Source organism: Molossus molossus, unplaced genomic scaffold (genome assembly GCF_014108415.1).
Source record: "Molossus molossus isolate mMolMol1 unplaced genomic scaffold, mMolMol1.p scaffold_m16_p_8, whole genome shotgun sequence".
Classification (NCBI taxonomy): Eukaryota; Metazoa; Chordata; class Mammalia; order Chiroptera; family Molossidae; genus Molossus; species Molossus molossus.
The window spans coordinates 63,607,347-63,631,001 of NW_023425402.1; the positions used below are offsets into that span (position 1 = coordinate 63,607,347).

At 38.2% G+C, this 23,655-nt stretch overlaps 1 protein-coding gene across 2 annotated transcripts; it reads left to right on the forward strand.

Moving 5' to 3' along the window:
* Positions 1 to 804: 804 nt before the first annotated feature.
* On the forward strand, positions 805 to 16,270 carry SRSF12 (serine and arginine rich splicing factor 12). 2 transcript variants are annotated; one of them, XM_036248625.1, is made up of 5 exons: positions 805 to 942; positions 9,827 to 9,948; positions 11,214 to 11,321; positions 11,483 to 11,624; positions 15,828 to 16,270. In XM_036248625.1, the coding sequence occupies exons 1-5, from the start codon at positions 878 to 880 to the stop codon at positions 16,195 to 16,197; spliced, it is 807 nt and encodes a 268-aa protein (XP_036104518.1). In that variant the 5' UTR covers positions 805 to 877; the 3' UTR covers positions 16,198 to 16,270. The 2 variants fall into 2 exon arrangements, with proteins under 2 accessions (XP_036104518.1, XP_036104517.1); XM_036248624.1 differs by lacking the exons at positions 805 to 942; positions 9,827 to 9,948 and adding an exon at positions 10,389 to 10,403 and having other exon boundaries at positions 11,210 to 11,321.
* The last annotated feature ends 7,385 nt before the right edge of the window (positions 16,271 to 23,655 follow it).

Below are 23,655 nucleotides of genomic sequence, written 5' to 3' on the forward strand. Positions count from 1 at the left end.
TACTATATACAGATTCTGAATCTGCTGGGGGCCTTTTAAGTACCCTCCCCCCATAAGAGGGGGATTGCTGTAATGAAGATTCAAAACACACACACACACACACACACACACACGTCCTCCTCACAGTTTGAAAGCCTAAGGCTCAAGACTGAAGGGACAAGGAAGCAGAACAACTGCCAAGGTCCAGGGCGGAGGATACAGGGATGAAGGCCCCAGTGCCCTTCACCTTTACCCACCCCCACCCTGTATGTTCTCTAACCCTCGGTTCACCCTACTCAGCACCTAGGACCCCTATGGCCTCCGCGCTCCTGACACTCTGACACCAACTGTCCCCACCCCGGCCTGGAGACCAGGTCTCCAGCGCTGCCCCCTCCCCGGGTACCATCGGACCCCCGGACACGAGAATAGCCCCCCCTCCGGACTAGGACCACCCCTCCCCAGGCCTCCTACGCCGTCCCCTTCTCAGATGCCGCCGAACCTCCGGACCCCGCTCCGTCCCCTTCCCCTCCCCTAGACCTGGGCCTCCAACACCTCCCCCTCCTGCATCCTCACGGCCCCTGGACTCCCGCACGGCCCCCTTCTTCGATCCCCTCGGAGCCCCGGACCCCGTGCCTCCCACTCCCCACCCCCGGCCAGGGCCTCCCGCGCCGTCGCCTCCCGGATGCCCTCGGCTCGGGCCCCACCCCCGCGTGGTCCGCTCGGACGGGCTCGCGCCGCTCAGCACCCCCCTCACGCCCGCCTCTGCGGCTGCGCGCTGGCGGGCCGAGGCCGAGGGGAGGGGGTCGCACTGGGGGCCGGCGGAGCTGTGGTGGCGGCAGCGAGAGACGAGTGAGCCCGGCGGCCGCGGGCAGGCCCGGAGGGAACGGAGGAAGCGGACATGTCTCGCTACACGAGGCCCCCCAACACCTCCCTGTTCGTCAGGAACGTCGCGGACGCCACCAGGTGAGCGGCGGCGGCCGCAGGTTGGGGTGCGGGGGAGGGGCGAGGTAACGGCCGCGTCGGGGAGCCGGGCCGCGGCCCGCCGGGTCTGCCCCGCGCCTCTCCGCCGGCCCGGCCGGTGCTTCCCGCGGAGGCGCCCTTGCCCGGGGCGGTGTGAGCCCAGCGGCTACTCGGGGCCTGGGCGGGACTCGCGCCTCCGCCCTCCCGGTCGGCGTTCCGCCGGGCGCGGCGCAGAAGCGCGTCTGCGCCGCGGTCGCCGCCCCCGGGTGGGTGCCCGTCCCCTCCCCGAGAAGCCGTGGAGCGCGGCTGCCCGTTTCCCGGTGGCCGTGGCCCTCCCGCCTCTGGCCGTGTGTGTGTTCGCTCGAGCGGGTGCCTGCGTTTCAGCCCCTTTGTCGCCATGCCGCGGGAGCGCCGCGCGTCTCTCCTGCCAGACGAAGAGGAGTGGGGATGGTGAGGGCGCTTTACCAAATATGCGTGTCTTGGCCTTCCAGTTTCCTTTCCCATCCGCTTAGATTTTATTCGTTACTCAGCTTTATACCGCACCCAAAGAATAACTTCAGTAATGAGGTTGATATGGTTTTCTTTAAAGTCCCGAATACAACATAAACACCCATTATAACGGTTTGCGTAGACTTCGCTGGTGGATTTTTGATGTTCTCAGTCTATCCCCCCACCTTGAGAAATCTGTCTACATAGTGTCTAAACATAAATCTCAAGAAATAACTTCTTCATCTAGTACTTTGTCCCTCAATAGGAGCCAGAGGGAATGACTAGGGGATGGGAGCATTAGTAGACATCTTCATTTCATTGGGTTTACTTAATTTACACCCCCCACCCCTAGCTTTCATAGGCATGCATTATCATCCTGTACATAGGGGAAAGCTGAAGACCAGAGTTGTTTTAATGACTTACCGGGGCTTCACAGCTACAAATATTTTGGAGTCCTGACTCTAGAGCCATCTGTTGTAATCATAATTTACCTTTAAGGAGTAAATGTTAAGTATTTTTTTTTATTTGATTCCTACTTTTACATATGTCACAACTAAAGACTGTGAATTAATTAATGTACTTCAATTGACATCTAAAAGATGCCTGTGTTTACATTTCTTCTCTCAACCTGTTTATCAATTAATTACATAGAAAACAGGCAAAATTTATAATTTACGTAAGGTTAAAAAAAAAAAATCCCGCAAACAGATCACTTGAATACTGAATAAGCATCATGCCTCCCCAGAGTATGTCTACAAAAAAATGAGAAGTTTCCAGTTCTGATGGCCACAAGGGCCAGCCACAGTAACAGGAATGAGTGAAGTTGTCAGGTTGTAGGACACAATAGAATGATGTGGACTGTAGCAGATGGAAAAGAATATGTGCCATCTAATGGGGACAGCAGCTGCTACCGAGCTCCAGCTGATAACTAGTAAGTAGACATTTGGACTTGTTGCCACATCTTCCTAATTGTCAAAAGAAGTCAGAAACCTGTATTTTCTGTGTGTAAATGCCCTGTTTCAAAATGTTAGCATTTATTAAGTTAAATCCTATGAAATTCCAATTTTGGTAGAATTAAAAGCTGTAAAATATTGCATTTGAGATCGTGCCTCTTGGCAGTTGTCTTCAGTTTGGCAGAAATAAACTTACAAAAATTTAAAAAAGTAAAAGGTATAAAATATTGGCAGTTTCATGTTTTAACGCTTTTTAAAAATGTTTAAACAGTGTGCAGGCCAACTAAAATATATGATACAGGTGACACACAACCTCTAATCTAGATAATCCGCCTCTGAGTAATGAAGACTGATCATTGATGTTTATTGATTTCCTTTTCCATTTTTCACCACTTCTTAATTCCTCTACTAGGGGACAATCAACATTTAGGAGGATTTTATTAATGAAATAATAATTGTTAACATTTTTTAGTACTATGAGGCAGGGGCTATACTAAAAACTACCCATATTATCTTAATTAAGTTTTCACAATAATTCTATAATACATGTTCTTTAATAATCCCATTTTACAGATAAGAAATTTAAATATAGAGAGATTAAGTATCTAGCCTAAGATTGCACAGCTGCTGAGTAGTGTTATAAAAGTAGAATCACACATGTAACCTATACTAAGCATTTTTGTACAAGGTGACATACAGTGTAAGTAAACCAGCAGTGTGACACCTAGACATTAAAATGAGCTTGAGGCTTGGCCAGTATGGCTCAGTGGTTGAGCATTGACCCATGCACCAAGAGGTTGCCGGTTTGATTCCTGATCAGGACACATGCCCGGGTTGTCGGCCTGATCCCTAGTGGAGGGCATGCAGGAGGCGGCCAGTCGATGTTCTCTCTCATTGATGTTTCTGTCTCTCTTTCCCTCTCTCTCTAATATCAATAAAGAAAAAAAAACAAAAACATTTTTTAAATGAGCTTGAAATTTATGATGCTTATAAAGGAAATCATTGGGATAAATGTGAAAACAAAACTGTGTAAAATTTATACGGTTTGATTTCAATGACATAAAAATGAAGAAAGCAAAAACTATGTATAAAAAATGAGCCTGGAAAGAAAGCCATCCATTTGAGTGATTGTCTCTTTCCTGTTTTCATATTTTATTTAGTAAAAATGTTTATGACATAGACAAATTTTATTTAAAATGTTTCTTTGAAGTGGCCATTTTAATATATATGATAAAGGATAAGACAAGAGATATTATGGGTTAGCATAAAATTTGTTAGGAATGCAGTTGAGCACAAGAACTAAAAGATTTAAAAATACATTTTACAATTTTACTATATTTCATTAGTAAAACAAGATGTGGATCAGGAAGAATATTAACTTTAATATCTTTGCTTTTTTACTGTGTAAAAGAGTAATTTAAAAAAAATCTCAGATACAGTTTTCTAATGGAACAAAGTAATGTCCAAATCCCAAATATAACATTCCCATTTTGACATGTAGTATCATGTTAGGTTGGGGAGCATAGATCAATACCTTTCTCTTGGACATACTTAGTAGTAGTCTTTGGTTACATTGCATATGAGACTATATTGATGTTAACATTGATGATGTTTAAAAAAAGCATTAAACAGAATTCAACAAGATTTCATGAATTCTATGTCTCCAAAAACTAGGAATAGATGGGGACTTCCTCATCCTGTGAAAAAGTTATAGCTAACATACTTAGTGGTAAAACTGAATGCTTTCTCCCTAATATCAGAAAAGATAAGGATGTCCACACTCATGACCTACGTTCAGTATTTTATTGCAAGTCCTTATCAGTGTAACAAGGCAAGAAAAATAAATAAAAAAAATAAATATAAAAGGTAGAAGTAAAACCTGTCCCTATTCTTAGGTGACATGTTTGTTTACATAAAACTATGGTACCTAATAATGAATTCTGGTAACTTACCAGGATACAAGGTAAACTTTATAAAATTATATTTTTTATATATTAACAGCAAACAATTGAAAATAATAAAATATTTTTAAAATTTTGCCCTAGCTGGTTTGGCTCAGCGGTTAGAGTGTCGGTCTGCAGTCCAGAGGGACCCGGGTTCAGTTCCTGCTAAGGCCATGTACCTCGGTTGCAGTTTGTCCCCGTCCCTGGTTGGGTCATGTGGGTGGCAGCCACTTGATGTGTCCCTTTCACGTCAATGTTTCTCTCTCTCTCTCTTCCCCTCTCTCCCTCCCGCTCAATCTGAATAAAAAATGGAAAAAGGTCCTCGGGTGAGGATTAAAAAAAAAAAAAAAATTCATTTATCTTAGTATTGAAAACATATTTAGGAATCATTTAACAGCAACAAAAAACCAAAATGTTAAAACCTTTGCACTGAGCCCTGGCCGGGTAGTTCATATGGTTAGAGCATTGTCTCCATACACCAACATACAAGAATCAACCAGTGAGCCCTGGGACAGGTAGTTCAGTTGGTTGGAGCATGGTACCCTACACCAAAAGGTTACAGGTTTGATTCCTTGTCAGAGTACATACCTAGGTTTCATGTTCAATCTCTGCAGAGGGAAGGCAACCAGTCGTCATTTCTCTCTCTTATACATGTTTCTCTCTCTCTCAAGTCAATAAAAAACATATCCTCAGGTGAGGATTAAAGAAAAAAACAAGGAATGCATAAATAAGTAAATAAGTGGAACAACAAATCCATGTTTCTCTCTCTCTCTTCCTCCCTCCCTCAATTTCTCTCTCCCTCCCTCCCTCCATTCCTCTCTGTCTCTCTCAAAATCAGTCAATAAAAATTAAAACAAAAAATAAACTCTTGCACTGAAAACCACAACATATTGCCAAGAGAAATGAAAAAACAACAACATAAGTCCTGGCTGGACAGCTGAGTTGGTTAGAGCATCCTTCCAATATTCCAAGGTTAGAACATCCTCCCAATATTTGATCCCTTGTCAGGGCATATACAGAGGCAACCAATGAATGCATAAATAAGGGGAACAACAGATTGATATTTCTCTTTGTCCCTCTCATAAAAAAATTAAAAATAAAATAATAAAAATACCAACACAAATCGATAGATATACCATGTTCTTGGATTGGAAGACAAAATATTTAGTTTTCAATTTCTCTCCCAAACTGATTGTTATAGATTCAAAGTATTCCTGATCAAAGGCTTTTTAAAAAAATAGAAACTGACAAGTTAATTCTAAAAATGTTAGGATCTAGAATAGCCAAAGGAGTCTTGAAAAAGGTTACTGAAGCTGGAAGATTTATACTACCTGATTTAAAGACTTGGTAAAAGATACAGTAATCAAGAAAGTGTGATCCTGGCGTAAGGATATACAAGTAGATAATTAGAATAGAATAGAGTCCATAAATAATCCACACTTACAGATCAATTGGTTTTGACAAAGGCATCAAAGCAATTTTGTGGAGAAAGGAAAGTCTTTTCAGCAAATGATGCCATAACTACTGGATATCAATATAGAAAAAAAATTAACTCTAACTTGTAGCTCACATCATAATTTGAATGAATTATCAGTTGAAATGTAAAAGATAAAACTATAAAGCTTTGAGAAGAAAACATTATAGGAGAATATATCATGATCTGGGAATAGGCAAAGATTTCTTTACAGGACAAAGAAAGCTGTTACCATAAAGAAAAAGGAATATTGATAAATTAGTTTTTATTAAAATTAAACTTTCTGTTCATTAAAACATGCCATTAGGAAAGTAAATAAGCAAGCCACACACTGAGAGAAAATAGTCACAAAGTGTATATCTGACAAAGGACTTTTTTCCGAATATATAAAGAACTTCCATAACTCAAAAGTTGAATAAAAAGAAATATTATTAAAATGGACAGAAAACTCAGCCACTTCTCAAAGAAAAATATATGAGTGGCTAATTAGCACATGAAAAAGTATTCAGTGTCATTTGTCATTAAGGAAATGCAAATTAAAACCATAGTGAGATTCCATTTAACACCCACTTGAATGGCTACAGTTAAAAAGACATAATATCAAGTGCTGACAAAGATTGGCACAGCTGAAACTCATACATTATTGGTGAGTATAAAATGATGCAACCACTTTATAGACCTGTTTGGCAGTTTTAAACAAGTTAAACCTATACATCCTCTTTAATCCAGAGGTTCTACTTCTGGGTATTAACACAAATTTAATGACCCATAAGCATGAAAAGATGTTGCACCTCCCTGTTCATTAGGTAAATTAAAATTAAAACAGTGAGGAACACATTCACTTAATATCTTTCAAAATTGCAAGTATTAAAAGTTGTTAATGAGGAGTTAGAGCAGCAAGAATTCTTATGCATATTTTGAGGAGTATAGTTTGATTTGGCCACTTTGGAGAACATGTAGTGAAGCTGAAGATACGCAAGAGAACTCTAGCAGAGCTCTAGGAAGCACGTGTATTATAATGTACACTGCGGCAGTTTGTAGTTTTAAAAAAGGAAGCATCTTAAATGTTCATGCATAGAAAGATGGGTGAATAAATTGTGGTTTATTCATAACAATATCAATTCAAAGTTAAAATGAGTAAACTAGAGCTACATGGAGAAATCTCAAGGGAAGAAAAGTAAGGTGCAAAATTATACAAATAGTCTGATACCATTAATATAAAATTGAATACATATAAAAACATGTATTTATGGATATATGCATTTGCAGTAAAAATATAAAGTTATGCAGAGGAATGGTGAACACCAATGATTGTTTCTAAGGTAGATGGATATAATGTCTCTTAAAAAATACTAAAAATTATGGCAAATAGGGCAAGTATTCAGATATGATCAGTCTTGTTGGTGACTCCATGAATGTTTGTTTTATTCCCTATACTTTTATGAGAGTCATAATAGATTACAACCAATGAAAAAATGAATGAAAACAAAACAGCTGGCGGGTGAGGTAGTAGAGACAATGAATGGGAGCCAGCTCTTTTGAGAAGATTTGTTCCTTCAGACTTCCATCACCTTAGGTTCTGCGACTCCAAGCCTCTGTGGCACACGTTGCTCCAACCTCCTTTATACGATCTAGGATCTTTTTCCTGTCAGGCACTGACATTTGGTTGATAGGATTAATTGCTTTAGAAGACATTAATTCTAGCTTGGCCGTTGGCTGTGTGTACCTCTGGGCAAAGTAACTTCTTTTACTGTCAGTCTCCTTGACTATTAAATGCTATCAATAATGTATCCTTCACTCATTAGTACAGCAAATATATATTGAACACCTACTGTGTGCCAGGCAACTAAGCTAGGTACTGAGATACTACACTGGTGAAGACACATGCTTTAGAAGTGATTCCCAACCTTGAGTTGTAGAATTGCCTATAAAGGCCTTTAAAAAATTAATAACTGGGACTCGTCTTAGGAAGCACTAATTAGGTCCAGGGTTAATGCATCACACTGGAGTGCCTGTTTCTATAACACCCTTTTCACAAATGATTTCAATATTCAGGAATGGTTGAGAATTTTTACCCTGTTGTCTATGTTTTATGGGAGCAGGAATAGTATTTGTCTTGTTCTCCACCATACCATAGAGCCTAGCCCATAATTCTCAAAAAGTATTTGTCAAATGAATAAGTAAAAGAAAAAGACATTGTCACTGTCCTCTAAAGCAAGTAGTCTCTCAGGGAAGGCAGACAAACATGTTATAATGAGTAATGAATGAAATTAAAATACTAAATTATAAAAATATAATAAAGTATGTCTTAGTATTGACTGCAGTGCCTGGCATGTAGTGGCTACGTAATCAGTGTTAGTTGAATCTTTATGTAATAATTCCTAAATCCACATCTCTAGCTTTAATCATTGATTTCTCTTCTAGTCTTGAGAGGAAAATGAAATTAATTAATAAAATTTGTATAATCACAATTTTCAGTTGCTTATAGAACTCTAATGGATGTTTCACCATCATCTCAAATTTTGAATTTCTAAACCTGAAAGCTACTTTTGCCTCTTTTCTCCCTCTTATTCTCTTTTCCAGCTACCTAATTTTTGCCACTGACACCACCTTTCTTCCATTTACCCAAGCTAGGACCTTTGCAGTCATCTTTTAGTCTTTTTTCTCTACAATGTTTTGAAGTACTCTTATTTCTTCTGAGCCATGTTTTATGCCCATAGCTTGATGCTGAATCTCTTAAGATCTTCATGAGGCAATGCACTGTATGGTTAAGAACACAGACTAACACTGCCTGTTTAGTTCAGTTGGTTAGAGTGTTGTTCTGACACATCAAGGTTGCAGGTTCAACCCCTGGTCAGGGCACATACAAGAATCAACCAAAGAATGAGTAAATAAGTGGAACAACACATTCAGTGTTTCTCTCTTCGTCTCTCTCTCTCAAATCAATCAATAAATCAATAAAGAACACAGACTAGTATCAGACTGTGGGAATTTGATTCCAGCTCTGTTACTTGCTGGCTCGTGACCTTAGGTGAGTTCATCTGTCTGTGCCCTCATCTGTAAATAACCATAGAGCTATTGTGAGAATTAAGTGGCCTTAAGGTGAGCAAAGGCTAGCATATAAATTACACTGTAACTGTCAGCCATCAATGCTAAGTATTTTGTCTCTTCAGTTAAATTGTAGCACTACGAAGACAAATATGCTATGTATTTCTTTGGTACCCCCTCTTTAATACCTATCACAGTAGAAGGCATATAGGAGGCTCAAAAATACTTATCAAATATGAGAATATAGTCGTTATTTTGCTTTATGTTTAACAGTAAAAGATCCATTTTTCGCCTGGACAGTGTAGCTCAGTGGTTGAGTGTCGATCCATGCACTAAGAGGTCACCTGTTCAATTCCCGGTCAGGGCACATGCCCAGGTTGTGGGCCTGATCCCCAATGTGGGGCATGCAGGAGGTGGCCATTCGATGTTTTCTCTCATCGATGTTTCTATCTCTCTCTCTAAAATCAATAAAGAAAAAAATCCATTTTTCTTTAAAGCCCGAGAAAAGATTTTAAAGACTTCTTTAATATTTAATTCTTGTGCACTGAAAGCAAAATTAACATAAACATGAAATTATAGTGACGCAAATGTGTTCCTAATGAAATAGTTAATAGTTAGAACTGTTTATATGACAATTGAAAAATCTTGTAATAGGAATAACTTTCAAGGGTGGATGTGGGCCAGTGTTTCCCTAACCTGATTAGGCATTACAGCCACTGGCAGTGCTTGTAAAAATACAGATTTCCAGCCCCTAATCCAGACATCTTGAACAAGTATCTTTGAAAGTGAGGCCTAATAATCTTTCTTCTTTTTTGTTTTCCTTCATTTGTAAACCCTGGGTGAGTCTTATGAGAGACAATATTAGATAATGTTAGTCTAGATAATGTACTTGCTTTTAAGGGTTTCAACTGGATTTCTCTAGGCATGATATTTTAATCCAGCTGTTCATATTTCTTTGCCTTATTTCTAAAACAATTCAGGCCTGAGGACTTGCGCCGTGAGTTTGGTCGGTATGGCCCTATAGTAGACGTTTACATTCCACTTGACTTCTACACCCGCCGCCCAAGAGGATTTGCTTATGTTCAATATCCTTTATTTTACTGTGTGTGCATGTGAATATACTACATACATGTGCATATTACATATATGTATTCAGGAGCATATGTTATGAGATTAATATTGCCTAATTAAAATGTGTTTATTTCTTTATCTCAGAAAATCTAAAGCAGTCCACAGTAGCTGGCAAGCGCCCCCCAGTTTGAACCAACTTGTTAGCTAGAATTCAAGCATAAACCGAGCAGGCGAGACAAAAGGCACCTAAAGTTCAAGCATCAAGGAGTAAAGAGGGAGGGTGGACACAGATATAAAGACCTGGAAGAGGGGAAGTCTTTATCAAGCAAAAGACAAAGCCAACACCAGGTCGAGACTTCGGCTTTCCTACATTTACTCAGAGTTCCAGAGTCAAAGCCAAGTCTGATTTTGTTGGTTCTTCGTCTCTTTTAAAGTCCATCTTGCAAGCCTTAAAGAGGTCAAGGTTCAAGATCAAGTGACATTGAGGTAATTGCCAAAGTCTCATTTTGTATTGTATTTCTTGAGCTTTTTCTGTTTTCTATTTAAAAAAAAAATTAAACCAGTGAATAACCTCCTGAAATACAGCTATTCATTTTATATAGCTTATTTCTATTTTAGTTAGGTTTAATATATAATTTACATAGATAAGAGAGTTTAGTGGGTTATTAAAAACCAGTATATGTAATTCCAGATGTTTATAGATTGCTTTTGTTTTTTTTTTATACCCCAAGTAATAAAAGTATAAAGATATTTTAAAGCTGTAGCTTCAAAGGTAAATATCATTTTTAAAGGACTAAATCAGTTTTGAAAATATATTTTACCTCATTTATGTGTGTATATATTGCTTATAAGTAATTGCTCCAAAATGTCATAATTAAAAAGCTTTTTACTGAAAGAGTAATTTAAATTTCAGAATACAGGCTTCTGCATGCTAATTTTTTTCAGTGAAAAACCTGAAGAATTGTTTACCTGAAAGAAGGAAGTAAGTCCTAGCCAATGTTGGACTTATTTTTTTTTCTCATTACATGTTTGAAATTATATATGCATGTGACAACTTACACTAATGTATACATTAAAAGTATAGTTGCACAATTGTTTCTTTTTCTTTTTAGAGTCATTCTTTTAAGTCATAATGGGCATTTGTTTTCATAATAAAAGTGAAATTTTTTTCTGATTACTTATATTGTAGATGTGAGCTTAATAACTTGAACTTGTTAATTTCCTGTTACATAAATAATTCTTTAAAAATAACATTTTTACTTGATATCTGATATTCAAAGTGTCCTTAACAGCTAGTCATATTTGAAGATGTTCGTGATGCTGAAGATGCTCTTTATAACCTCAATAGGAAGTGGGTATGTGGCCGTCAAATTGAAATACAGTTTGCACAAGGTGATCGCAAAAGTAAGTGTGACTAAATGTTAGATCTTGTTTATTCAACAGAATGAGTTTTAGCAGTGACAGATTTTTTAGTTTAAAATTCTGTCAGAAAATAATTACTATTTGAGTGGCTATGACTGAGGTTTTCAGGTAATGAATTATAAGTCTTGCACTTCATATTCTAGCACCAGGCCAAATGAAATCAAAAGAACGTCACCCTTGTTCTCCAAGTGATCATAGGAGGTCAAGAAGCCCCAGCCAACGGCGAACTCGAAGTAGAAGTTCTTCATGGGGAAGAAATAGGAGGCGGTCTGATAGCCTTAAAGAGTGAGTATAAAATACAAGAGGAGTAAAAACTTAATTTTCTACTTTTTCTGGAAAACATTTTAAAGAGCTTTGAAAAACAGGCCACCGGAATCATTTTGTTTAATATTCATAAAGAATCATCTTTTATCGAATCATTTTTCTACACTGAATACCTTCCAGTGTTTTTATTTCATGACAGAATAAGGCTTTTTATTTTATTTTTTTTCTCTTTCTTCTGGGGATTTGGGGATTTAACTTTTTTTTTTTTTTTTTTCATCCTCACCCAAGGACATTTTTGCATTTATCTTCAGTTATAGCAGGAGGGAGAGATGGAGGAAGAGAGAGACAGAAACACTGATTTGAGAGAGACACATCGAGTAGTTGCCACCCACACGACCCTAACCGGGGCAGGGGACAAACTACAACCAAGGCACGTGCCCTTAGCGGGAACTGAACCCAGGACTCTCTGGTCCACGGGCCGACGCTCCAACTGCTGAGCCAAACTGGCCAGGGCAAGGGGGATTTAACTTTTTATTTTATTTATTTATTTATTTTATTTATTTATTTTTTTATCCTCACCCGAGGATATTTTTCCATTTTTTGTACAGACAGAGTGGGAGGGAGAGAGAGGAAGGGAGAGAGAGAGAGAAACATCGACGTGAAGGGACACATCGAGTGGCTGCCACCCGCACGACCAACCAGGGCCGGGGACAAACTGCAACCGAAGTACGTGCCCTTAGCGGGAACCGAACCCGGGTCTCTCCAGACCGCAGGCCGACGCTCTAACTGCTGAGCCAAACTGGCCAGGGCGGGATTTAACTTTTTAATGAAAAAAATATATATAGAAAAAAAGCAAAATATTAAAAATACCTGACAAATCGAAGTGAAGAATTATAAATAAATAAAAATTTCCTAAATGAACTCAACAATTAAGAATGTTGCGTTCTGCCTGGCTGGTGTGGCTCAGTGGATTGAGTGGCATCCCATGGACTAAGAGGTCCCAGTTCGATTCCTGGTCAGGGCACATGCCCAGATTGTGGGGCTTGATCCCCACTAGGGACTGTACAGTTGATCAATGTTTCTCTCTCACATTGATGTTTCTATCTCTTTCTAAAAAATCAATAAAAACGTATTTAAAAAGAAAAGAATGTTGAGTTCTGCCCTGGCCATTGTGGTTCAATTGGTTGGGATTCCTGGTAAGGGCACTTGCCCAGATTACAGGTTTGATCCCCAGTAGGGGGCATGTAAGAGGCACCTGATTGATGGTAGGATCTCACATTGATGTTTCTATCTCTCTCCTTCTAAAAATCAATTTAAAAGTGATTTAAAGAATGTTGAGTTCTGGGGAAGGTGGTTGACACTAAAATGAATGTAAATCAATATATTTATAAAAAGTAAGTTATTTTCAAGAATAAATTCCAGCCCTGGATGGTTTGGCTTAGTGGTTGGAGCATCAGCCCTCCGACCAAAGGGTCCCATGTTAGATTCCTGGTCAAGGGTACTACCTGGGCTGTGTGTTTGATTCCCCAGCCCCAGTTGGTGTCTTGTGGGAGGCAACCAGTCAATGTGTCTCTCTCATGTCAATGTTTCTCTTTCTCTCTCTCCCTCCCACTCTATCTGAACAAAAAATGGAAAAATGTCCTCAGGTGAGGATAAAAAAAATATAGTAAAATTTTCAGGAAAAGGTATTTGCACATTACCTATTTTGTTAGCCAGGAATTTGTTTCTGTTAGAATAATAGTAAATCACAATGGAAATTAATAACTGGTGAAGTTATTTAAATAAAAAAAAATTGTATTAGCATGCCTAAGTTCTTAAACATTTATACTATTTATCTTAAGTATTAGTGGTGAAATTTTTTCATAGAAAATTTAATGTAGAATTTAAGGTAAATTCTGTTCTTAAAGAATGTTCAGCATTTAGACTAGTATCTTCTTTCTGTGAATAATAAGAGTTAGCTCTCCTGGACTGCAAGGTAAATAGGCCCACTTAGTTTAGAATCAAAGCTGATCACCAAGACTGCCCACTTTCACTCCAGTCCCCAATGTCTCAGCTCTTTTTCTAAATTCAGTCCCTCCATCACACTTGCCACTTATTTACTTCCTCACCCAAGGATATGTTTATTGATTTTTAGAGAGGGGAAGGGAGAGAGAGAGAGAAACATCAATCGGTTGCCTCCTGTACACGCCCAACTGGGGATCAAGCCTGGAACCCAGTCAAACCAGGACCTCTCAGTTCATGGGACAACAGTCCACTGAGCCACAACAGCTGGGCTCAGCTGGCATTCTTAATGTTGCTTTTTTGAAGTTAATATATTTTATTTTGAGCAGATTTTCATATTTTTCTCTCTGACTTTGGTTTTCAGCAATTTCATTGTGATATGCCTTGTGTAGTTTTCTTTGTACTTATTCTGCCTGGGGTTTTCTGAGCTTTTCAAAATGTGAGTTAGTGCTTTTTATTAGTTTTGGAAAATTCTAGGACATTATCTCTTCAGATACTGCTTCTGCCTTATTCAGTTTTTCCTTTTTGGCCATGTGACTATGATCCAAATATCTCTCATGCTCTGTTCTGGATTTCTTAAAATTCCTTTTATCTTACTGTGTTTCAGTATAATGTTTTTATAATCATCTGTTTTTCATTTCAGTTCACATTTCTTCTGTTGTATCTAGATTACTGTTAAATCCACTTAGTGACTTTAATTTCAGATATACATATTTTAGTTCAAAAATGTTTATTTGTTTTATTTTATAGAGTCCAAAATTCTTTTGAAATTCTCCATCTTTTTCATCTATTTTGTCTTTTTCTCTTATTTTTTAAAACATATTAGTGATTTTTAAAATTCCAGTCTGAATAACACTAATATCCAAATTATTTTTGGTCTAGTTACTTTGTCTTTTAGTTTTCTTAGTTTTAGTCATTTTAATCTATTTTACACATACCTTACAATTTTTTTATTGGATGTTGGATATTGTTGATGAAAAATTTTAGCAGCTTTTGATGCCATCATCCTCCAAAGAAAGTTGTTTTCTTCTGGCAGGCAGAGTATTGGCAGAACACCTTGACCCTTTCGAGGCTTAGTTTGAGGCACTGTTAAGGCTGATTTGTTTAGCTTTACATTTATTGTTAGGGAATGGCCCTTAACTGTAGGATACCACCCTTCTGGGTTCTTAATTGGAAGCCTAGGTTATTATTTATGACTCCTTGACCTTTTGGGGTCTTGAAGTCCAGCCTCTGTCCCTAGCATTATGTGTCTGATAAAATTTCAGCTCAGTTATTGAATCTTTCAGCTGCAGGTTTTTACTGACCTCTTGGGAGTCTCATCCTGTGCATGCACAGCTTAGAAGATGGCCAGTGACCTGAGAATATATAGGCAGATTTTAGGTATTTTGTTTTGTTTTTGTCTGCAATTCTTTCATCTCTGGAATTTTGCCTGTCAAATCCCAGCCACTTTGATAGCCCTGAATTCTAACCTCTGTCTCTTCAACTTAATCAAATAGCCTTTTTCTAATTGGGTTCAATTTCCCATGCTGGCATTAGGAAAATGGTGTGAGTAAAAGAGCCGTTATATCCCCTCATGTTCTGCTTGTGTTGGTTATTCTTCAGTGCCTTCAAACAGTTGTTTAATAAATGTTGTCTAGCTTTTTTTTTAAACTTTTTTTTTAAATTGAACTTACTGGAGTGACATTGGTTAATAAAATTACATAGGTTTCAGGTGTACAATTCTATATCATCTATATATTGTATGTTTACCACCCCAAGTCACGTCTCCTTCCATCACCATTTGTCTGGCTTTTTATGTAGCTATTTTCTATGGAAAGATTAATCTAGTACAAGCTGTTTTATCATGGCAGAATTCAGAAGTCCTGCATCTAGGTTTTTGTTGTTATAAGCATTATTTGATGAACTTTAAATAATTATTTTCTTTCTCTCTCTCTTACATTTTTTTCCTTCAGATTTTCATACCTCTTAGGAGTGTGTAATCCAGACTAAACATGCAGGACATTTTTCAGAACCGATTCATGTCACAAGATATATCTAGCAAAGTAAAAATATTTTGGTTATATATTTTAGTGTAACATAATGAAATAGAATTGTTTCTTTTAACTTAGCCAATGAAAACATAACTAATAGTATGTAACTTATATAATTTCCTGCAACGTTTTTTCCTAATCTAGTAACTATTTTTGTGTGAAATATATACTCTAACATTGTGGATGTTTGCAGGTCTCGACACAGGCGATTTTCTTATAGCCAGTCTAAATCTCGCTCCAAATCACTACCAAGGCGGTCTACCTCAGCAAGGCAGTCAAGAACTCCAAGAAGGAATTCTGGTTCTAGAGGACGATCAAGGTCTAAGTCCTTAGAAAAAAGGTCCAAGTCAATAGGAAAATCACAATCAAGTTCACCTCAAAAGCAGACTAGCTCAGGAACAAAATCAAGATCACATGGAAGACATTCTGACTCCATAGCAAGATCCCCATGTAAATCTCCTAAAGGGTATACTAATTCTGAAACTAAAGCACAAACAGCAAAACATTCTCATTTTCGATCACATTCCAGATCTCGGAGTTATCGTCATAAAAACAGTTGGTGAACAACAAGAGAAGAGCGCTAGGTAGTCTTTAAAATAAGTTATTAAAACTCTCATTATGTTAAATAAAAATTCTTCAAGGCTTATAGAAATGTGAGTTGATATTAGTTACTTTGGGCATGTGCAAGAAATAAAATCTCTGTAGCTTTGGGTTACTAAAGATTTGATCTCAGTTTAAGGGCCCACACTACAAATTATGATGTGTCTAATGTCACCATTTTATGGACCATTTTTTGTTTACATTGTAGCAGAAGGATACTTTTCAAAGGAAATGAGTAAAATGGAACTAATTTACAAAATGCTACTTGGATATTAAGTACAGTAGTTTCCCCTTATCCCAGGGGATATATTCAAAACCCTCCCGGTTCAATGCCTGAAACCACATACTGTACCAAACTCTATATATACAATGTTTTTTCCTATACATACATACCTATGATAATGATTAATTTATAAATTAGGCACAGTAAGAGATAAACAACAGTAACTAATAAAAAATAGAATACTTACAATAATATACCATAATAAAAGTTATGTGAATGTGGTCTCTTAAAATATTGTACTGTCCTCACTCTTCTTTTGATGATGTGAGATGATTACAATGTCTATGTGATGGGACAAAGTGAGGTTCTCAGAACTGCATGCAACTTAAAACCTATTGTTTATTTCTGGAATTTTCCATTTAGTATTTTTGGATCACAGTTGATCATGCGTAACTGAAACTGGAAAGCAAAACCATGGATAAGGGGTGACTACTGTATTAGTAATACTAATAATATCTTTTACAAAAATATTTTTTACTTTAAATCACTTTCATATAAAAGGTAATTATGGCTGTATAATTGTATAGGGCAGACTTAAACTATTTGACACCTATGTCTCTTTTGTGTCTACTGTTTGAACTTGGGCCAATTCCTGGTGGATATTATTAGTTCACATTATAAAATTCTGACATTCTGAAAGGTTGAATTTGTATAGAAATCAAGTATTCGAAAGATAGAATCTCTCCTAAGCTCAAAAAAGGTTTTATTTTTATTGGGTGGAAAAGCATAGGTAAGTTGACATTAAATTGCATCCTGTACTACATTCATTCACTTCAGAAATAGAACATTTTTTAAAACAAATAGAACAAATACTGAATTTTGAATAGTTTGAGACTATTCTAAAAATCGTGTGCAACACTCATAGTCCAAAAATATTCATATTAAGCCTTATCTATTTAAAGAGTGGTACATTTTGTATGAAAATCATATTTTATACCATTATTTCTACATACCTAATTTTCACCTACTGCTTATTTTTTTTCATTTTAGAGCTCTAGGTTAAGACTTCAAGTTGTATAGACTATGTCATAATTACTTTTGAAAGTGTTTAGTACCTTGTATTAAGAAACTCAAGACTGCATCCTAAAAAACAACTTTTCAGTATTCGGATTTACATTACATTGCCCTTTATTTTTTAAACCAAATAACTTTATTGCTATTAATTGCTTTTGTAGTTGTTAAAACAGAATTTCTTTAAAATGTGTTTGTAGTTTACGTTTTTCAGAGGGTTTTGGTAGTATTTGTGATAAATATGATTATTATAGGGGATATATTTATAGAGTTCTACCTGTGTACCTTGTTGAATTATATTGAAAATTAAAAAGTTTTCAGCCCATACAGGTAATATTTGTATCTCGAGTGCTTGAGAAAAAAAGTCTCTTATAGTTTCAGCATATAGGGAGCCAGTGTTGCTTCTATCAGTTTTGCATACAAATTTCATTTTTCTTTACATTTTAGATCCTATGTGTAAGAAGAAACTTTACAAAATAATTTTTATGTTCTTGTAATATTTGGGCAAGTACTATAAATACATGTATACTGTACTTCCTGAATAGAAGTTCTCTATTTAATCATAGCAAAAGTTATTTCAAAACTACAACTCTTTGAAGTGTTCATTTGTAATAAAATTTAGTTATAAAATTATGTGGCACTATTGAAAATTTAAAATAGTCTGAAGAAGGAGTAAGACATTATTAATAATTTTTTATATTTTCTAAATAAATGTTTGGGTTTACACACACACATATGTAGTCATTCTAGATACTAACAAAACTTTTTTGAGCATATAACTGCTCAGCACTGGCTCTGTAAGTTTTACATTATTCACTCATCCTCACAATAGCTTTATGAGCTAATACCTCTGCAGATACAGAAAGTGAGAAGTAGAGAGGTTAAATGGCATGCACAAGGTCAGCAGCTATTAGACTTTGGAAATGGAAGCGTACACGGTTGGGCTCCAGACTGCCTCTCCCTGACTACTAGCTGTGTCTTTTTGGAATAGAATGTCTTTGACTGATACATGCTAAACTAAGGTAATGTTTGAAGGGAAAAGAGAATAGAATTAGGGAAAGATTTAAAATGATTGTAGGCTTCAATGAAAATAGGTTCCATGACTCGAGTAGAAATTGATTGGAAATTGTACTGGTACCCAGGAAAATTGTCTTCTGGATATATCTATGCTAGGGTTCACTTTTTTTCTTTTTATCCTCGCCCTGAGGATATTTTTGCATTTATCTTCAGAAACTGCAGGAGGGAGGGAGAGAGAAACATCGATGTGAGAGAGACATTGATTGGTTGCCACCCACACAAGCCCAACCAGGGCTGGGGACGAACTGCAACCGAGGTACGTGTCCTTAGCTGTAACCAAACCCGGGACTCCCTAGTCCGCAGGCCAGTGCTCTAACCGCTGAGCCAAACCGGCCAGGGCTAGGGTTCACTTTTGTTACAGAAAGATTTCTTGGACTACTTAAGAGAGAATGCTTAGTGTAATGTTGTTAATAAATAAAGCAAATGTTTTACACATCTGTAATAATTTTCTTTAATATGTTGAGCCCAGCCAGTGTGGCTCAGTGGTTGAACTTTGACCCATGCACCAAGAGGTCGCTGGTTCGATTCCCAGTCAGGGCACATGCCCAGGTTGTGGGCCTGATCCCCAGTAGGGGGCATGCAGGAGGCAGCCAGTTGATGCTCTCTCTCTATGATGTCTCTCTCAAAATCAATAAAGAAAAAAAAATTTTTTTAAATGTTGATTCAGGTACTTCCCAAGTTCAGTGTAGGGCACTACCTACCTCTATTTGTTCACAAAGATAAAGGGTAAGTTAATAAAATAAAGATGGCCACTAGAACTGCCTGTTTTCTTTCTCCCCATGAATGATACAATTTCTGTATAGCGGCTGATATTTTGAAGCTGCAAACACGCAATAGGGGAATATACCAGCTTTTTTATTTAGAGCCAAGGATTTAATCTTGGGCCACTGGGTTTATTTTATTTTTGTTAATCCTCATCTAAGGATATTTTTCCATTGATTTTTAGTGGAAAGGGAGAAGGGCTGAGAGAGGGAAACTGGTGTGAGAGAGAGACATCAACTGGTTGCCTCCCACATGACTCCCAACGGGGGCCAGGGATTGAACCTGCAACCCAGACATGTGCCCTTGACCAGGAATTGAACCCATGACCCTTCAGTCCTTAGGCTGACACTGTAACCTCTGAGCCAAACTGGCCAGGGGGACAAATTTATTTTTAAATAAGTTATTGTCCTGGCTGGAGCGGTTAGAGCATTGGCCTGCAGACCAGAGAGACCTGGCTGGGTTCATTCCCACTAAGGGCACATACCTCAGTTGCAGTTTGTCCTCAGCTCCGATTGGGGTTGTGTGGGTGGCAATCACTCGATGTGTCTCTCTCACATCAATGTTTCTCTCTTCCTCCCACTCTATCTGAATGAAGATAAATGCAAAAAATATCCTTGGGTGAGGATAAAAAAAAATTTTTAATGTAAGTTATTTCAGGACCTTAGATATTATTTGTGGTTTACTTGAGATACAACTATTCTAAGACATACTGTTGTATTGCAAATTAATAAGAATTTTTGCCTTTATTCTAATCCTATTGCAAGAAGCATAATTAGTTCAAGTATAAAGGAAGAAGTATTTGGAAGTATTTTATCATTCTTCTAAGCTACAATAAAGTTGTGATTTCTTAGAGTTAAAAATTAATTTATCTTCCAAACAGGGTGGTAGCATATTTGAGGTCTTAATATAGATAAGTATATTCTACTCATGCAGCACGGTCTGGTACAGAGGATCGTAACCTGTCATCATGGAACCAAAGCTTCAGGTCTAGGCTTTGTGGTTTTTCAAACAAGTCCATGACTCCCAAGAGGACCAGTGGTTCAGTGAGCTGTATGGGTTGGAGTCAGAACTCATATATATTTGATTAAAAAAACATTTTCAAGCCCTAACCTGGTTGACTCAGCAGTTAGAGCATCAGCCGGGGGACCAAAGGGTCTCAAGTTCAATTCCCGGTCAAGAGCACATAACTGGGTTGCAGGTTCAACCCCTAGCCCCGATTGGGGTCCTGTGGGAGGCAACTAATTGATGTCTCTCTCTCACATCGATGTTTCTGTCCCCCTCCCTCCCACTCGATCTAAAAAAATTTTTTTTTCAAGTAATACATGAAGACTATGCACCTTAGCATCTAAATCACTCCCTTGATTAATAAAAAAAAATAGATATTTAGGATCATTGCATTAACTCTGGCATTGGCCTACCAGGTTGATTTAGGCCCTCAGAAAAATACCTTGTATACCTTTTAAAAGATGTTCACAAATTAAATATAAACATAATGGAGTCAAAAACCTTTTTAGAAAAATATTCCCTGACAGAAGTGTTAATGATATGCCAGGTTTATGCAACTTCTCTTAAGTTAAAATAATACTTTGATAGTATTTTCCCCGAATTCTGTTTTGTGGAAAGGGTTATATAATTAGTATTTCTTGAGTTTATATTCTGGGAATATACCACAACCTAAACTTACAAAAATATTAATTTGTGGAGCTGGATGGATGCTCAGTAGGTTGATGGTTACCATTTTTTAAAAGTGTGATTTTAAGTGTATATTTGGTTCACGTAGTTCAATATTTAACCTACATCTGCTATTTTATAAACTACATTATAAACTTGTTTATAAAATAGATTACAAATTAAAATCAAGAATATCAGGTTTCGCCCTGGCCAGTTAGGCTCAGCTGTGGAGTGTTGGCCTGTGGACTAATGAGACCCGGGTTCGATTCTAGCCAAGGGCATGTACCTCGGTTGTGGTTTGTCCCTGGCCCTGGTCCAGGTATTACGAGAGGCAACCAATGTGTCTTGCATCGATGGTTTCCTCTCTCTCTCCTGTCTCCCTCTCTCCCTCTCTCCCTCTCTCCCTCTCTCTCTCCCTCTCTCCCTCCTTCCCTCCCTCCTACTCTATCTGAAGATAAATGGAAAAATATCCTCGGGTGAGCATTTAAAAAAACTATCAGGTTTCAAGTTTTCAGAATACATTTAGAAAATTTTAAGGGTCAGTTTCTTCAGGTGAGAATGCCTAGCCAGTCAGTGTAGAAATGGATTGAATGCATGTTCATTACTGTTTGATCTTAATGTGTGTTACAGCTTGTGTAATTAAAACAAGCAAAATTACTACTATAATTTAGGAGTATAATTTTATGAACTAAATGTCTAAATACTAATGCTTTTTAGAAATAGCTTCATAGAGGTAGGTTGAGAAAAACTGGAATTCTTTTCTACAACTACCTGTTTTCTTTCTTGTTGTTCTTAGAGAGGAAGGGAGAGGGAGAGAGACATCGATGAGAGATCAGTTGGCCGCCTCCTGCATGCCCCTCACTGAGATTTGGCCCACAACCTGGGCATGTGCATTGAACCAGTGACCTCTTGGTACATGGGTCAACGCTCAGCCACTGAGCCACACCAGCTGGGCAACCAACCACCTGTTTGTGTGTTTTTTTGTTTTTTTTTATCCTCACCTGAGGACATTTTTCCACCTTTTGCACAGACAGAGTGGGAGGGAGAGAAAGGAAGAGAGAGAGAGAGAGAAACATCGATGTGAAAGGGGTGTTTGTGTTTTTTTTTATCCTCATCGGAGGACATTTTTGCATCTGTCTTCAGATGGGGGGGTGGCATTGACGTGAAAGAGACACATCGAGTGGTTGCCACCCACATGACTCCAACCAGGTCAGGAACAAACTGCAATGGAGGTATGTGCCCCTAGCAGGAAGCGAACCCAGGATTCTCAGGTCTGCAGGCCAACGCACCATCCGCTGAGCTGGCCAGGGCCCAACCACCTGTTTCTAAAGAAATATTTACATTATTTACATCCTAGTTCTCTTAGCTTACTCTTAAAAAACAAATTTACAGTGCTGTTAAATTGATTTTAATTTAAACAAAAATCAATTAAAATAGTCTTCCAAACCCAAGTGATAACTTTTTTGTTTTAATAGTAAGAAAAATGTGGCCCTGGCTGGTTTGCTCAGTAGTTAGAGTGTCAGTCTGTGGACTGAGAGTCTCGGCTTCAGTTTCCGCTAAGGGCACGCACCTTGGTTGTGGTTTGTCCCCGGCCCCAGTTGAGGCAACCAGTTGATGTGTCTATCTCACATCGAAGTTTCTCTCTCTCTCCCTCTCCCTCTCCCTCTCTCTCTCACTCTCTTTCTCCTCCATCTCTCCCTCCTGCTCTATCTGAAGATAAATGGAAAAAAAAAAAATGTCCTCGGGTGAAGATTAAAAAAAACATAGAAAAATGTTAATGGATTTTTTGGGTGGGGAGGGTGGTATTAAAAACCATTCCAGCCCTGGCCGGTTTGGCTCAGCGGTTAAAGCGTTGGCCTGCAGTCCAGAGAGACCCGGGTTTGGTTCCTGCTAAGGGCATGTACCTCGGTTGCAGTTTGTCCTCGGCCCTGGTTGGGTTGTGTGGGTGGCAACCACTCGATGTGTCTCTCTCACATCAATGTTTCTCTCTCTCTCGCTCTCTCTCTCTCTCCCTCCCTCCCTCCCTCCCACTCTATCTGAACAACAACAACAAAAATGGAAAAATGTCCTCGGGTGAGGATAAAAAAAAAAACTATTCCAATTACATTTACGAGGCAGTATCTGCTTTTTTTAAAATCCTCACCTGAGGATATTTTTCCATTTATCTTTAGATAGAGTGGTGGTAGGGGGAGAAACATCAACTGCTTGCCTTCCGCAAGGCGCTAACCAGGGCCAGGTACGAACTGCAACTGAGGTGCACTCCCTTGGCTGGAATTGAACCGGTGACTCTGGTTCATGGACCAACGCTCTAACCACTGCGCCAAACTGGCCAGGACAGTATCTGCTTTGTGGTAATACTGTTCACCTTGAGAAAAAATACTCTGTTGTTAACCTTTTCAAACTTGATTTAAGCTATATAACTGGTCATACTTTTTCTGAGTAATTTTATATTTTGAAAATGAGATGGAATGTTATTGAAATTTATTTTAACACTGTGAAATACTTATATAATTTCTAAGAACCTTAGGGAAAAGCATTAACATTCTTCATTGTCAGTAAACCTTAAATTTTTAATTTCAAAATGTTAAATGTAGCTTAATTAGAAATACTAATGTTC

What these genes read in the sequence shown, in the direction of transcription:
- SRSF12 (XM_036248625.1), top strand. Translation starts at nt 878, where the DNA reads ATGTCTCGCTACACGAGGCCCCCCAACACCTCCCTGTTCGTCAGGAAC. An exon ending in TCAATATCCTTTATTTTACT is followed by an intron (nt 9,949 to 11,213) that starts GTGTGTGCATGT and finishes CTTAACAGCTAG; the next exon opens with TCATATTTGAAGATGTTCGT. An exon ending in CGGTCTGATAGCCTTAAAGA is followed by an intron (nt 11,625 to 15,827) that starts GTGAGTATAAAA and finishes GGATGTTTGCAG; the next exon opens with GTCTCGACACAGGCGATTTT.